Raw genomic sequence first — 15,084 nt, forward strand, 5'->3', positions numbered from 1 at the left:
CACACACTAAAACAATTACAATCTATAATAAAGGCACTCAAAATGTATTGCAAAGCGAATGCTGGGGAAATATTTCTATGATTCTATGAAGTGACGTCCATCATTTTGTTTGTCAGGTTAGAAATCTGGTTTTAAGCTTTGCCCTTGTGCTGAGCTGAAGTTGAATGTGTTCATACTAAACTCAGTCAACAAAAGGCGGCCGTTTGAGAGGCGTTTAAGGCCGTTCTGAAGTTGTTCCCTTTGAATTTTTGTGCCAATGTCCTCTTGAAGCAGGGACTCTTTTCTCTCCTTATCCTGAAGCATCTGCAGCATCTCCCTCTGCAGCTGGTTGGCAAACTGCTGCAGCATCTGATAGCGGATCACCAGGGGGATCTGGTCAGCAAGACGCTGACCAGCAATCTGTGAGCGGAGAAGACAGAAATAAGGACGTAAAAAGCTTTTGTTTGTTACTGTCTGTAATATGTCAGAATTTGAACATGGTTGTTATTTTGTATTAAATTATTAGCTGTGAACAAAATCATAGAACATCTCGATATTTTGTAACCAACTTAGTTGGTTACATTGTGTTCACATCTAAAGAAAAACAGAAAAAAAGTCATACCAGACTAAGACTTAATAAAGTTGAGTAATATTCTTAAAACAAAATAAAACAAAGACTAAAACCACCCTCCCAGCAGATAATAGGGATGCGCTAAAAAGCTAAATCCTTCATGTGCCGCCATCACAAAAATATAGTTGGTGTCTCTAATACTGTCAGACCTGAATTTGGACCTGGCTTTGAGAAGACATTAAAACATTTATTCTGTATTAATAAATTATTAGGCAAAAACAAACTAACATTGTTACTGTTACTGAGGCCAAACATCTCTAAGTAAAAGATTTGCTTCTGTACTGATGTCTATGGGCAGATAAACTGGATTTGTTTCTACTTTGTGGCCCATTTTTGTCCCATCAAGCTGAGTTTGTTGGGGCAGTGAGCAAATTCAGGCTCTAACCCAAATTTCCTGTTTGTTGCTTTATGTGACTGTGTCATAAATATAACAGGTGTTCATTTCATTTAACTGTATACATTCTAAATTTCAGCTTTAGTTTTAGTTTTCTTCTTTTCTTTTTGTTGTTGCTTATCTGTAGTCACTGTTTCAAAGAGTCTACTTTTTCTCTTATATTGAAAACTTCAGTGGGATGTATCTTTTGACATGGCAAGAGTTTATGTACTATATCATGTTTTTAAATGCAAACATAAAAAACAGAGTTTCAGTAACATTTACTTGGTAATAGGATTTAAGGTGTTTCAGCATCTCTTTCAGGGTGGCCCCACTGCTATTATTGTTCACCAGGGAATTTACAGCCTCCTCTTTGTCTTCCCTCTTCCTCTTTGCTAACATCTGGCTGTATGTTGTGTCCTGAGTGTAAACGATCAGCTCCATCTGAAACTGCATCCTCAGTATGGCCTCTGCTTCAGCTTCCCGTTTAGTTCTGATGTCTTCAATCTTCAGCTAAATCACACAGAAGATGTCAGTACATATTTATCAGTGTTTATTAATAAATATACAACAAGCAGCAAAGGAGATGTTACCATTGCTGTTCTGATGAGGTTAGGAAAGCCAACCAGGCTGCTCTGTGCCAACTCAAAGAGCTCCTTCTTCACAAGCTCTAAAAAGAGAAAATTATATAAAAAATTAGAAAATGAAAGAATACCTGCAAAGTAACATGTTCTGTGATCACTTTCAATGATTGCGGTATCATAAAAAACATGCCTGACACATCTTTGAGTTTCTGGACAGCAGGCTCCTCCAGCTGTTTGATCTGCTCCTGGATCATGGCCTCAAACGTCTTGTAGTTGATAAACCCTGGGAGCTCTCTTCCACGGTACTTTCGTTCATATTGAGAAACCTCTCTCTGAATATTCCAGTTGACTATAATATGGTTGTAGTTGTGGTGGGAAAATAGTATTAATAATTAATAATTTCATCTTTTAACAGTAGGTATATTAGAGGTAACTAATTAACAAGTTTTAAATTCACTTACAATTTGTTCCAGAGGTCTCTATGGCTTCCCTCCATACTGCAAACTGACCTCTCAGTAAGGAAAAGATGCTGGACTTGTATCCACATTTTAATTCTTCACCTTTGGTGAGACTGATAGCATCCTGTGTGAATGCTGACACTCTCTAAGAAGGAACGGTTTCAAAGAACAGGAAATGTTGTTTCCAGAAGCTCATATTCATTTTTCTTACACTTTTGTTTAGGAGGTGCAAAACCTGCAGCTGGCAATTTTTTGTCTCCTAAAAAAACTGGTGAACTTACATCAATGAGGAAACCAAGTCTTTCAATTGCATCAGATGGGGGTCCATTGCTTAATTTGTCCAGGTTTGCCCGAGTTTGTTTAAGTTTCTTTTGTATCTGCTCATCAAGCCGTGGCAGAGATTTCTACAAATCACATGGACAAATCACATCAAAGCTGGAGTGGGTTAAAGCTCTCCCCAGTGACCTACAAAGGTAAAACAGTAATAAGTACTTACCTGAATATGATGCACCAGTTCAAGAGTGAGTTTTTCTGCCAGTTTAGGAACAGTGGCCTGACCCTCATCAAAGAGAGTCCTACAGCACAAACAAAAGGTTAGAGTATAAGCAACACAGCCTAACACACCACAAACACTTCTTTGCATAATTTCCAAAAAGAGCAAACTTACTGGAAATGGGCATGCTCTTCGAAGAAGGCTTCCTCATTTTTTAGTGCTTCAGAAAGTGAAACCTTCTCTGTGATCTCCTTCTGACCCCTGCATTTGACCACCATGTAGCCCTTCTTCAGCGGGATGACTTCATTATGGACAATTTTAACCACGTTCTCTTCTGTGCCTTTGTCCACCAGGTCAGGTTTGGTCAAGATACCTGACAGAGAGATATAGTGTTGGATTCCCCACCTTATGAGAAAAGCAGCTGGATAATGATGATGATAATAATCATTAATGAGCTCCAGTCAGAGCTTGGTGCCAGCCATTAAATATTGCTCACATTGTGACAAACTAATAAAAAGATTAAATGAGATTCAACAGTTTCCTCACCAGTGAAAACAGAACCAACATGATAAATGTATGCAGTAAGCATACATAGCAACTATATTTATTCAGTGGATAGAGAATAAATGACCTAAGAGAGACATTTGCTTATAAGCCAGGTGGCACTTTTTAAAATCAGTTCTAGTTACCCAAAGTCCTCTCTCCTTCAGGATCCACCTGCTGTGCCATCCTCAAAGCCTCTGTGGTTGCAATATCCACGTTGCATGGAACAACCACCAAGCTGATGGTTTCTTGTTTTCTGATGTTATTCTGGATCAGTCGTTTTATCTGAAAGTATTAGCTTGTAACGTAACAAATATTAAGCTATGAAATGGAAAAATATAGTTGCAAAAAGTTATACAAACTAATCGTGCCCAAATTAGGATTGTTCAAATCAAGTTGTGAATGAATGTAATACCCATAAAAGATCACAGCCATACTTTTCATTTTTTCACAAGAGAAATATATCATATGATTATATTATTGAGCTGTGGTTTGGATAGTGTTCTGTGGGCTGTACTGATAGCAATCATGCATATATTTATGATGGGGTCTTTCTTGCTTTTCTAAAAATCAAAAGTAAAACAGCAAACATGTGACAGGGATGAATTGAGCTGTATTTTAATCTGACTTGATGCATTCTACCACCAAATGCTACCTGTTCACCAATGTCCTCTGATTGTCCACTGACAGCCACTCTGGTGATGCCAGGCAGGTCGATGAGTGTCAGATCTGGGACATCAGGGGAAGCAATCTCCAGACTGATGAGGTCATTGCTGATCCCAGTCCCATTCCCCACCAGTTTATCTTGTGCTGAAAAGAGGATTTGGTTTGAGTCACACCTGAACAATAAGTTTAGCTGGCCTATCTTCTGCCTCCATCAATAACAGTGACATTTAAGAATACTTCACGCTGTACCTTCCCGAATCTTTTTCTCCACAAGTGAAGGCTTTTTTAGCTCTTCATTATAGTCACGGTAGCTTATCTTTCCATACCACGCCTCTCCTTTCTTCTTTCTTGTCATCTTCAGTTCTAGTGGACATCTTGTCACAATACCTGTGTTTTTTATGAGTGAATGGTGAGACAGAGAGGAAAAGATTTGAGTGAATACCCAGAGTATTTGATAAGATCATAAAAAAGCAGTCATTATACTATATTGCCAAACACATTTTCTTATGTGTCTGCAGGAATATCTAATTCTTAATCCATAGGGTTAAACATGATGTTGGCCCACCCTTTGCTGCTTCAACTCTTCTGGGAAGGCTTTCCACAAGGTTTAAGATTGGATTTACGGGGATTTTTGACCATTCTTCCTGAAGAGAACACGTCTCCACTACTCCAGAGTCCAGTGGTTTATACCCATGCATCTGACTCTTTACATTATGCTTGATGATGTGAGGTTTGCATGTAGCTGCTCAGCCAGCTAAACCCATTCCATGAAACTTTCACTTTCTGTTCTTGAGCTAATCTGAAGGCCATGTTTGGAGGTCTGTAGAAATTGAATCTCAAGCAAACTTTTCTTTCTTTGTTATTATGGGGTGTTGTGTGCAGACTAAGGTGAATAAGAGTGAACATGACAAAAATGTGGAACAAGTGAAGTGCTGTGAATACTTTGCAGATACACTGTAACTGGAAAATAAACAGAGGAAATTATTCAATAAACAAGATGAGAAAGAAAAGGAAACAAGGGAGGGCAAAGGAACCAAAATGAAACAAGACAGAGAGGGAAACAGTGAAGGTCCCAGAAACAGAAACTCAAATAGACCAAGACTCAAAGCAACAAGAATGAAAACAGAAACTAAGAAAACAGAAACAGAAACTGAAATTTATCCAGCCAGCCCGACATTTGTCTCGGCTTATCCAAATATATTCAAACGCACTTCTATAGAACCACGTCAGAGCCCATGCCAGGATAAGACCAGTGGTCAGGTAGTACTGTAAGGATTTGATTTGAACAAGTTGTTACAAGTTGAATTTGAACAGAGAAATAACGCCAATTAAACAAAGGTAAGGGATTTCAAATGTATATACACTACCGGTCAAAAGTTTTAGAACACCCCAATTTTTCCAGTTTTTATTGAAAATGATGCAGTTTAATGTCTCATTGCACCCTGAAATGAAAGCATCTTACAAATAAGCAACTTCAGTTAAAAAAAAAAGAAATAATGGAATCAATTTATAGACTAAAACGTATTCTAAACTTTTGACTCGCCACCTTTGGCAGATATAACAGCTAAACCAAAATCCTCTGATTCAGTTGTGCGCTGGGTGAGCCAGACCTCATCCTTTCAGTTTCTGAGTGCCTTTTGATGGTGAAGGTAACTCTAGTCACTGACGCCTTGACTTTCTTTGCAATTTCTCTGTGCATTTTTAACTGATGGCCTGTCTCTCTTCCATTATTAATTACCTTTTTTTGTAACAATAAACTCTCTGCAGTACAATACTGTTCAACTGATGCTCACGAGGGTATGTGTTAACGACTGCTGTCGTAATGTTGTTTCTCATATGCAAATTTAAGTGTGTAGGTGCCTTCTCGTCATTGGTGGATCCAGGGGACAGTTCCTGCGGATTGGCTAACTACCGGGAGACAACGTATTTGATGACACCGCCATGGACGGCGAGCCTTTCATCCTCGGCCCATCCTAACTGGCAGACTTTATGTTACCTGTCTAGTGATGTTTGTTTTACACAGGGGCATGTAGGGGTGGACTGCCCTTTTCTTTGATTACAGTTTTCTCATGTTTTTGTTAGTTGGGGAGGTAAGTTCCTGTCGTTTGGTTTAATTCTTTTGAGTAGGCAAGTTTGATATATCCTTGAGATAGGCTCCTTTTGTTTGTTGTTTTTTCGTTAGGTCCACCCCAAAGTTATAGTCCGCTCCTTTCCTTTGTTTTAAATCCACTCATTGTAAATAAATCACCATCAAACTGTACTAATTGTGTGATGTGCTGCTTGGGGTCAGACGGGGATGGATCACCCTTATGGTCTGGCCACCCCGAGACGGGCTATAACAGTATGGTACCACAGTGTGTTCCAACACTGCCCTTATGCAGACAGAGGGGATTGTAAGTAATCCAGAAAAGATGGAACACCTGTAGGAATTAGTAGCACCAGCTTTCAAGGCTTGATCGACTTCCATTGCTGCAGAACATCTTTAAATTGTTAACCCATTTTGTGTTCCCTGAAAAAGGCCTTTTTGTATATGTGGCACAATGTTAAAGACATGAAAATAGCCGCCCCCCATTTTATTTTATACTCAAAGACACTTTCTTTTGGTAAGGCCAATAAATATGTTGCACGGGAGATGAGTTGGCCCACCATTTCGGCAGAGTAACATATAATTCTGAAATGTACTTTTTTTCTTTTTCATTTTTGGGAAACATTAACTTTTTTAACCTCTGGCCTTTCTAACCTTTGTGCCAAGCTATTCATCGGACTTGAACGACTTGTATTGCAAAAAATAACTGGAAAAATTAGGGTGTTCTAAAACATTTGACCAGTAGTGTATATTACAAGGGCGTAGATTTGGTTTTGGCATTGGTGGGGACGGATGATTCAGCCACCGAACCCTGCCCTGTTTCTTTTTTTTTCCTTTTCGTCTTTGCTTCTTGATTAAAAAAAAGGAGAAATATACTTGCCTATGCTATTCTACATGCTTTTAAACCATTTAAAATTACAATTTATAGTTTTATATGTGAATTATATAATGTTAAGTTACTATTAAACAAATGACTGACTAAGTATTTTAGGCTTTAGTTTACTTCAGCCATATTTCATATAAATCAGATATCATACAAAAATAAAAATAGCTTAAAATACAGTCATGACAATAAAATAATATGACTTTAAGGACTTAACAACATTACTTCAGTTATAGTACACCAACATCTCTTATACATTAGTACTAAGGGAACACTGAATGACCTGGTGGGTTTTGTCCATAAAACTACTCATCTAAGATTACCACAAAGTAACAGATCTCTCAGCAAAATTATGCAACATTTTAGGCACTATTGCCCCGATCAAATCAGTGAGCTGGGATGTTTTACTCTAAACATGAACTACTGTTACAGCAACAGACATGGACTACTGGTGTCCCACACAATAACTTAATGTCCAGTATGTGAAGGAGCCAAACACAGGCCTGCTCCTCTCGTTAACTGAGATAAACTGCCGGCATATTTGTTTTACATCTATACGGTCCAGTCTCTCCTGGTGGACATGGCAACACGTTATTCATGGTTACATACAATTTTAGACTGATGTGGGCCAAAGCCTAAAACGATGTGCTGGGAGTTTACTGTTCTCCCCGGTTCAGATATTTGAAGTTTTCACAGCTACATTCTCGCCTGAAATTTTTTTAAAAGTTTATTTTGCAACCCAGAAAGAGTAATAAGAGGGGCACTGAAATTCGGGATTGTCCGAGAAAAAACGGGAGGGTTGGCATGTATTGCCTTGCATAGCCTGTAACGTTATTATGATGGACAGATTTTATGAGTGAACTTGACTTTAAGTGACTTACAGGTTTCTTTGAAAAATACTTTCTTATATCCAGGTTATTTTTGCTGCCATCCTCCTCTCCTCCTCGCATAATGAATTAATTAAATACACCATTAAATAATTAATTAAATGTGGCAATAATTAATTAAAATTGGAATTAATTAATTAAATAAATAGTAATGACACATGTAATTAATTAATTATTGACACATTTAATTAATTATTTATGTATTTCACATTTTAATTAATTATTGACACATTTCATTAATTATTTAATGATATATTTATTTATTTCACTTTGGCAGTCCTGGCGCCTGGCTCTCATCTTGAATTAATTTTATCTGTCAGCCTCACCCATCAAACCCAGGGGGCGGGGTTAACGCTGATCGAGTCAAAACCATTGCTTTGGCCTGGTGGCCATTGTTTTTAGCACACAACAACCGGCATGTGGAAACTAACAGAACTGAACTTTGAAAAACCCTGTTTGTGTGTCACCAAATACAGTTTTAATATTTTTTTAGCCGAGAATGTAGTGGTTTAATCTTCATATGTCTGGTCGGTTTGTCAAGATACAGCCTCTTTGCAAAAGTGCTTCGATGCCCAGTCTCACGGCAAAGCCTGGGATAGACCCGCTCGCCTCGCAAGCTGTTATTACCACCGACAAAGCGCAGGCCCCGGTACACAGCTTTTTCATTGCAAAAGAACCGTCTGAATGGTTAACTGAAGTTAACTTAGATAAATTATAGTTAAGGAGTATCACAGATAATGACCATGTGAGCTGTGTGACTGTTGTGTGACACCACTACACTGAAATCAGTAGGCTATTACTGAAATGCACGTGCTATATCATAAACTATGATATAAATAGGGAGGTCCTACTAACATGTTTAGTTTTAAAGGACACTTTGCTGCCTTTAGTCTCATTCATGAGCAGTATTAGTTTTCTTCTAACATCCAGAAGTCTGCACGATGTGTTTCATAGTTTGTAACAAAACTTTGACAGTTAAACATAACATGACCGAAAAAGCACAAAAAAAAAAGAAAAGAAAAAAGAAAAGAGAGAGAGAGAAAAAAAATCACACAAATTATATGTTAACCTCATTTATTTTTAGTTAAGTAAACTCTAAAAATTCTAACAGATAGCTGGTGCTTAGAATACAGTTGAATAACTATTAAAAAATAGATGATATAATATTTCTGTCCAGGTTGCAGACTTCATGATGAACATGCTGTTGCAAACTCTGCTTCTCTCGGTGGAAATGCGCCTTCTCTTTCCTCTTTGTATAAAACATTTTAAAAGTCAGTTTAATCTCAGAATTCACTGTTAAATCCAAAACACACCAGATAAAGAAAAGCGAATAGTTCAGTCTAACACATGTGCCAGTGAACCATTAAAGGTCTGTAAAACTATGCAGTTATGAAACGTAACTTTAACCTCAGCCAAACCGATTTGCTCAGTTGTAAATAAAACAGCGAAGTAAACGTGACCCGACAGACAGAACCTGAGTGAATGAAGTCCAGCGTTTAACCACTGAGAGCTAAAACTCAGGTGAGGTTTCAAAGCTGTGTGCCAGTGATTGGACATCAGCCGCTGATGAAGCTGTTCGCCTATAAAGTGCTCTGTAAGGAAACAAGCTCCAGCAGCTCTGCGCTCGGGAAAAATACTATATTTCCTTATCTTGTGCAGAAAAATGCGCTGACATTGCTTTATATCGAGTACCGGCTGCCCAGTTAAACTGTGACTATCACCAGGTAACGTAGGCGTGTTTCTTGAATTAGCAGCAGGTGTTAAACAGCTGACAGGTGAGGAGGAGGATGCATGCAGGTAAACTGAGGGTCTGTTGAGCTGTGGCCTGTTCTTCGTACCTCGCTAAGTAAGTTAGCTGGATTAGATTGTTGACGATTTTGCGTGATCCTGGATCGTTCGGTTCCCCGAAGCCCATCCGGGACTTGCTGTCATAGCAACAGAGCCGTAAGCGTAAACCTGCTGGGGAGCAGGTTTACTTTATGTAAACAGGATTAGATCGCGGCCACGCAGGTATGTCCGCGTCATTCATACGAAAGCAACAGCGATATTCCACCACTGTTTCACCATAAATAAATAACATCAATGTAACTAAAGATAATGCAGCACTTGATCCTTTTATTGATGTCACACAGATACATACAGGTCATTCCCTAAAAAAGGGAAATGTACTATTAACATTCTATTACATGTATGTGATTATTACAGATGTAATTCATATTTCAGAGTAGTAATTGTAAATTACTTCGTGTAATCAAGATGAGAGACCACGGCTATAAAAGCGAAGGTGGATTTGGGAAGTCTGTCGCAGTCATATCCTGTCCGTTTACGCGAGCAACCCATTGCGGAAGGTGCAAGATTGATAAGGAGAGTCCTCAGAATTCAGCGTATATTGCGGGACAGACAGGATCCTTTAGCTCAGCGCGACAGTGTGCTCATAGAGAGATATCGATTTTCCCGTGAGGGTATTATTCACTTAACCAACTTGTTGACGAGGGGGTGCAGGACCACCACCTGTCTTTTTTTTTGCTCTGCCCTTTTCTTGGTTGCTGTTATGAACAAACAAACAGAGTATTCCAGGGTCTCTTTCCAAGAGACGACAAGCAATATAAGTGATAAATATTACCATTCTGTAGAATATTCTTATATTTCACTTTTACTTGTTCCCATGTTCTAGTGGGTCCTGTTGTGGCTCTAATGTGAAAGGGGATATAATATAACATATTATAATATAATATAATGTAATATAATATTGGATAATATGGTGTGATATGATAAATCTACCCTACCGCCTACTGGTGTTGGCCAGAGGGGCCGATGGCGCAATATGGCAGCCTGGCTTCTGTCAGTCTGCCCCAGGGCAGCTGTGGCTACAACCGTAGCTGCCTCCACCAGTGTGTGAATGTGAGAGTGAATGAATAGTGGCATTGTAAAGCGCTTTGGGTGCCTTGAAAAGCGCTATATAAATCCACTCCATTATTATTGTTATTATTGAATTACTTACGAGTTTGATTTGTCAGCAACTTTCTGCCAGCCCTCTCTCCTTGCTTTTGCAGCCTTTGCAGTGTTCCCTTGTGTTTTAATTAAACTCTGAAACTCCTGAAATCCCTCACTCAAGAGTTCTTGCTCTGCTGCCGAAAAATACCGAGCGCGCTCCTTCGACATTTTCGCCGACCAATCAAAGGGTTGCCGATCAATGTTTCTACTATCGATGCGTAGCCCCTGTTGGGCCACCCAGTGATCTCACATTACTTCATCCAGCTATACTAATCGTCAACAACAGGTGTGTTCGGGGAACCGGAATAGCGAGCTCAGAGTTAGCGCGATGATTTGGTCTTGGATGTTTCATTTGATCTTGGATGTAGTAAGCGACGTACGAAGCACAGGGCCCGGGACTTGCTGTCATAGCAACAGAGCCGTAAGCGTAAACCTGCTCGGGAGCAGGTTTATTTTATGTAAACAGGATTAGATCGCGGCCACGCAGGTATGTCCGCTTCATTTATACGAAAGCAACAGCGATATTCCACCACTGTTTCACCATAAATAAATAACATCAATGTAACTAAAGATAATGCAGCACTTGATCCTTTTATTGATGTCACACAGATACATACAGGTCATTTCCTAAAAAAGGGAAATGTACTATTAACATTCTATTACATGTATGTGATTATTACAGATGTAATTCATATTTCAGAGTAGTAATTGTAAATTACTTCGTGTAATCAAGATGAGAGACCACGGCTATAAAAGCGAAGGTGGATTTGGGAAGCCTGTCGCAGCCATGTCCTGTCCGTATACGCGACCAACCCATTGCGGAAGGTGCAAGATTGATAAGGAGAGTCCTCAGAATTCAGCGTATATTGCGGGATAGACAGGATCCTTTAGCTCAGCGCGACAGTGTGCTCATTGAGAGATATCGATATTCCCGTGAGGGTATTATTTACTTAACCAACTTGTTGACGAGGGGGTGCAGGACCACCACCTGTCTTTTTTTCCTCTGCCCTTTTCTTGGTTGCTGTTATGAACAAACTAACAGAGTATTACAGGCCAGTATTACCTTGCCAAGAGACGAAAAGCAATCTAAGAGATAAATATTACCATTCTGTAGAATACTCCTGTATTCCACTTTTACTTGTTCCCATGTTCTTGTGGGTCCTGTTGTGGCTCTAATGTGAAAGGGGATATAATATAACATATTATAATATAATATAATGCCATATGATATTGGACAATATAGTGTCATATGATAGATCTACCCTACCGCCTACTGGTGTTGGCCAGAGGGGCCGATGGCGCGATATGGCAGCCTGGCTACAACCGTAGCTGCCTCCACCAGTGTGTGAATGTGGGAGTGAATGAATAGTGGTATCGTACAGCGCTTTGGGTGCCTTGGAAAGCGCTATATAAACCCAATCCATTATTATTATTATTATTATTAAATTACCTACGAGTTTGATTTGTCAGCAACTTTCTGCCAGCCCCTCTCTCCTTGCTTTTGCAGCCTTTGCAGTGTTCTCTTGCGTTTTCATTAAACTCTGAAACTCCTGAAATCCCTCACTCATGAGTTCTTGCTCTGCTGCCGGAAAATACCGTGCACGCCCCTTCGACATTTTCGCCGACCAATCAGCGGGTTGCCGATCAATGTTTCTACTATCAACACTGGCTCACTGGAAAAACGACCTAAACCTGTTGGTTAAATCTTTGACTTTAGTTAAAAAGAAAAAGGCTGCTTTTTTTGTTTCCTTTGTAGAAGATTTTGATTTAGTGAGTTAATAATCTGTTAATTTATGTGACCCCATCTTTATATTTTATTTTCACTATATATGAAAGTTGCTAATATGTAAGAAATGTTTATTCTCTGAATCTGTAATATATGGTGCATTTTGTTTGTATGTTTATATTACTAATAAAAGAAAAAAAAATGTTTCTACTATCGATGCGTAGCCCCTTTTACGACACCCAGTGATGTCACATTACTGCGTCCAGCTGTACTAATCGTCAACAGCAGGTGTGTTCGGGGAACCGGATTAGCGAGCTCACGGTTAGCGCGATGGTTTGGTCTTGGATGTGTCATTTGATCTTGGATGTAGTAAGCGACGTACGAAGAACAGGCCCCAGATCGCTGGTTTCGTGAGAAAAATGTCAGCTCGTTCTTTATGTTACAGAAGCACAGAGACACAAGACCAGGCGGAAAGAGACGATCGTTCGGTGAAAATGAGAATCTGTGAATGCAACATGTGGAACACGGAGAGTGGAATATGTAAACAAACCGGTTAACGTAACCCCCTGGGTGCACTCTGCATGCTGACTGTTAGCAGAGCTAGTGAAATCTCTGAAAACATCTGAGGACTTTTGCAAACATGTTCTATGTTGACAACCTGACCAGACATGTGAAGATTACGGTGCGACATTCGCGGCTAAAACACTGTTAAAAGTGTAGTTGGTGACAGAAAAACGGGGTATTTTAAAACTACAGCACCACCATTGCTGCCTGTGATTTGAAATACATTCTGGGATACCTGGCTGCCCCAAGTCTACACAAGCAATCGATTATCTAGGATCGACCTGTTTTGACTTACTTTGCACGGCAACCAATGAAATGTTAGAGAAGCTGCATGGGCAGCGTTAACCCCGCCCCCTGGGTTTGATGGGTGAGGCTGACAGATAAAATTAATTCAAGATGAGAGCCAGGCGCCAAAATGAAATAAATAAATATATCATTAAATAATTAATGAAATGTGTCAATAATTAATTAAAATGTGAAATACATAAATAATTAAATATATCATTAAATAATTAATGAAATGTGTCAATAATTAATTAAAATGTGAAATACATAAATAATTAAATATATCATTAAATAATTAATTAAATGTGTCAATAATTAATAAAAATGTGAAATACATAAATAATTATTTAAATGTGTCAATAATTAATTAATTACATGTGTCATACCTATTTATTTAATTAATTAATTCCAATTTTAATTCATTATTGACACATTTAATTAATTATTTAATGGTGTATTTAATTAATTCATTATGGCAGTCCTATGTTCCACAGGACTCCAGCAGAGAACGTAATTTAACTCTTTCTGCACCGCTGGGTGAATGAGACATTGACAGATCGTTTTTTTTTTCTATCGGTTTTGTTTTTCTTTACTCAAAGAGATCAAATTATTGGTGGGGACAATTCAATAACCGCTGGATATTGGTGGGGACGTGTCCCTTCCGTCCATGCCAAATCTACGCCCTTGGTATATTATTTAAGTAAGGTATGAAAGGATTACTTATATACTGGACTGTCACGAGTCTAATGAACAGTGAGTTTGCTGAGCTGGAAATAAGTGTCTTCTTACCAACTCCTCTCGGCAGTGCCACCCCGGACAGCGCCTCCAACACAGAGCTCTTCCCCGAGCTTTGGTCCCCTATCACGGCGATAGCAGGCAGCGCCAGGTCCTTCTCTACACCAAGAGAGCGGAGTTTATCAATGAGGTCAATGCAGGGACGGACCTTTTCCTCATACTGCTGGTTCAAAGAGTTCATGGTAGCTAATGTTTGTCTCCTGAAAAATGATTTTGTAGAAAAGGTAAAAATGACAGTGTGAACTGTAACCTGCTCTATCAAAATTGTTGGTTTAACCCGGAAAAGGGTTTGCTATAAGTTTCGTTTCTTGGCATCTGTTGTCGCATTGTTTATTCAAACATACAGAGAGGAGGCAGCTTCTTCTTAAAGTGATACTTTCTTTAACTCGCGGTTAATTGACTGTGCAGTGTGCACTATAGAGTCCATCCATCCATCCTCTTCCGCTTATCCTTTTCAGGTTTTTGCATAAGGGGGTTTGGAGCCTATCCTAGCGGCATTACAATTCTTCACTTAAATTATTTTTTCCTAAATCAGCAATTAAGTGAGTTCGGTTAGGTTTCATTTCTTTCATTTCTCCTGTTACTTTAACCTACTTCTTGCAAGATCACGGGAGATAGCCTTAAGCTGGGCAAAACGCAAAGTTCCTGTTGCTAAACCACAGTGATTTGGGTCATCCAGCATCCTGTCCACGGAAGAGGAAAAATACTTATTCTTAAGTCTTATCCTGAGCATGTTTTTCTCTCGATGTATGTGTGTGTGTAAATCTATGAGAGAAGTACCGTGAAGCTCATGATTTCTAACTTCAGTAAATGCTTTGCTGATGAGTTTGATACCTTAATCAGTTTCAGAGGTATTTACTTTGGCACAATGTTCCGTTTCTGAATTATAGTCCTCTGGAGAGGGAAACAAGGAAGCCCATGCCCATGGTGTTGAAACTATAACTGATGTCAGCAGACATGATGCTCAGCTTGAGGGGTCAAAATGGGAAATCACAAAACATATCCAGCTTTTGTATTATTTATAACAGATCAATGAAATGGTAATTGATAATTGACTGACAAAGGCTACTATTTAAAGTTAAATGGCTGTGGTGATTTTCAAATAAATACTTGAACTGCCTCAAATCAATACATCAC

The 15,084-nt window shown here is 39.0% G+C and overlaps 1 protein-coding gene across 2 annotated transcripts; it reads right to left on the reverse strand.

Annotated features, from left to right (window-relative positions):
• Position 1: 1 nt before the first annotated feature.
• On the reverse strand, positions 2-14,630 carry LOC308402177 (interferon-induced GTP-binding protein Mx-like). 2 transcript variants are annotated; one of them, XM_080890857.1, is made up of 12 exons: positions 13,942-14,630; positions 3,977-4,114; positions 3,717-3,871; positions 3,208-3,346; positions 2,693-2,891; positions 2,522-2,600; positions 2,307-2,429; positions 2,029-2,170; positions 1,758-1,916; positions 1,577-1,653; positions 1,269-1,496; positions 2-399 (listed from the first exon to the last, which is right to left on the reverse strand). In XM_080890857.1, the coding sequence occupies exons 1-12, from the start codon at positions 14,126-14,128 to the stop codon at positions 118-120; spliced, it is 1,908 nt and encodes a 635-aa protein (XP_080746983.1). In that variant the 5' UTR covers positions 14,129-14,630; the 3' UTR covers positions 2-117. The 2 variants fall into 2 exon arrangements, with proteins under 2 accessions (XP_080746983.1, XP_080746984.1); XM_080890858.1 differs by lacking the exon at positions 13,942-14,630 and adding an exon at positions 10,585-10,727.
• Between the last annotated feature and the right edge of the window lie 454 nt (positions 14,631-15,084).

Source organism: Rhamphochromis sp. 'chilingali' (assembly GCF_963969265.1).
Source record: "Rhamphochromis sp. 'chilingali' genome assembly, chromosome: 9".
Lineage (NCBI taxonomy): Eukaryota > Metazoa > Chordata > Actinopteri > Cichliformes > Cichlidae > Rhamphochromis > Rhamphochromis sp. 'chilingali'.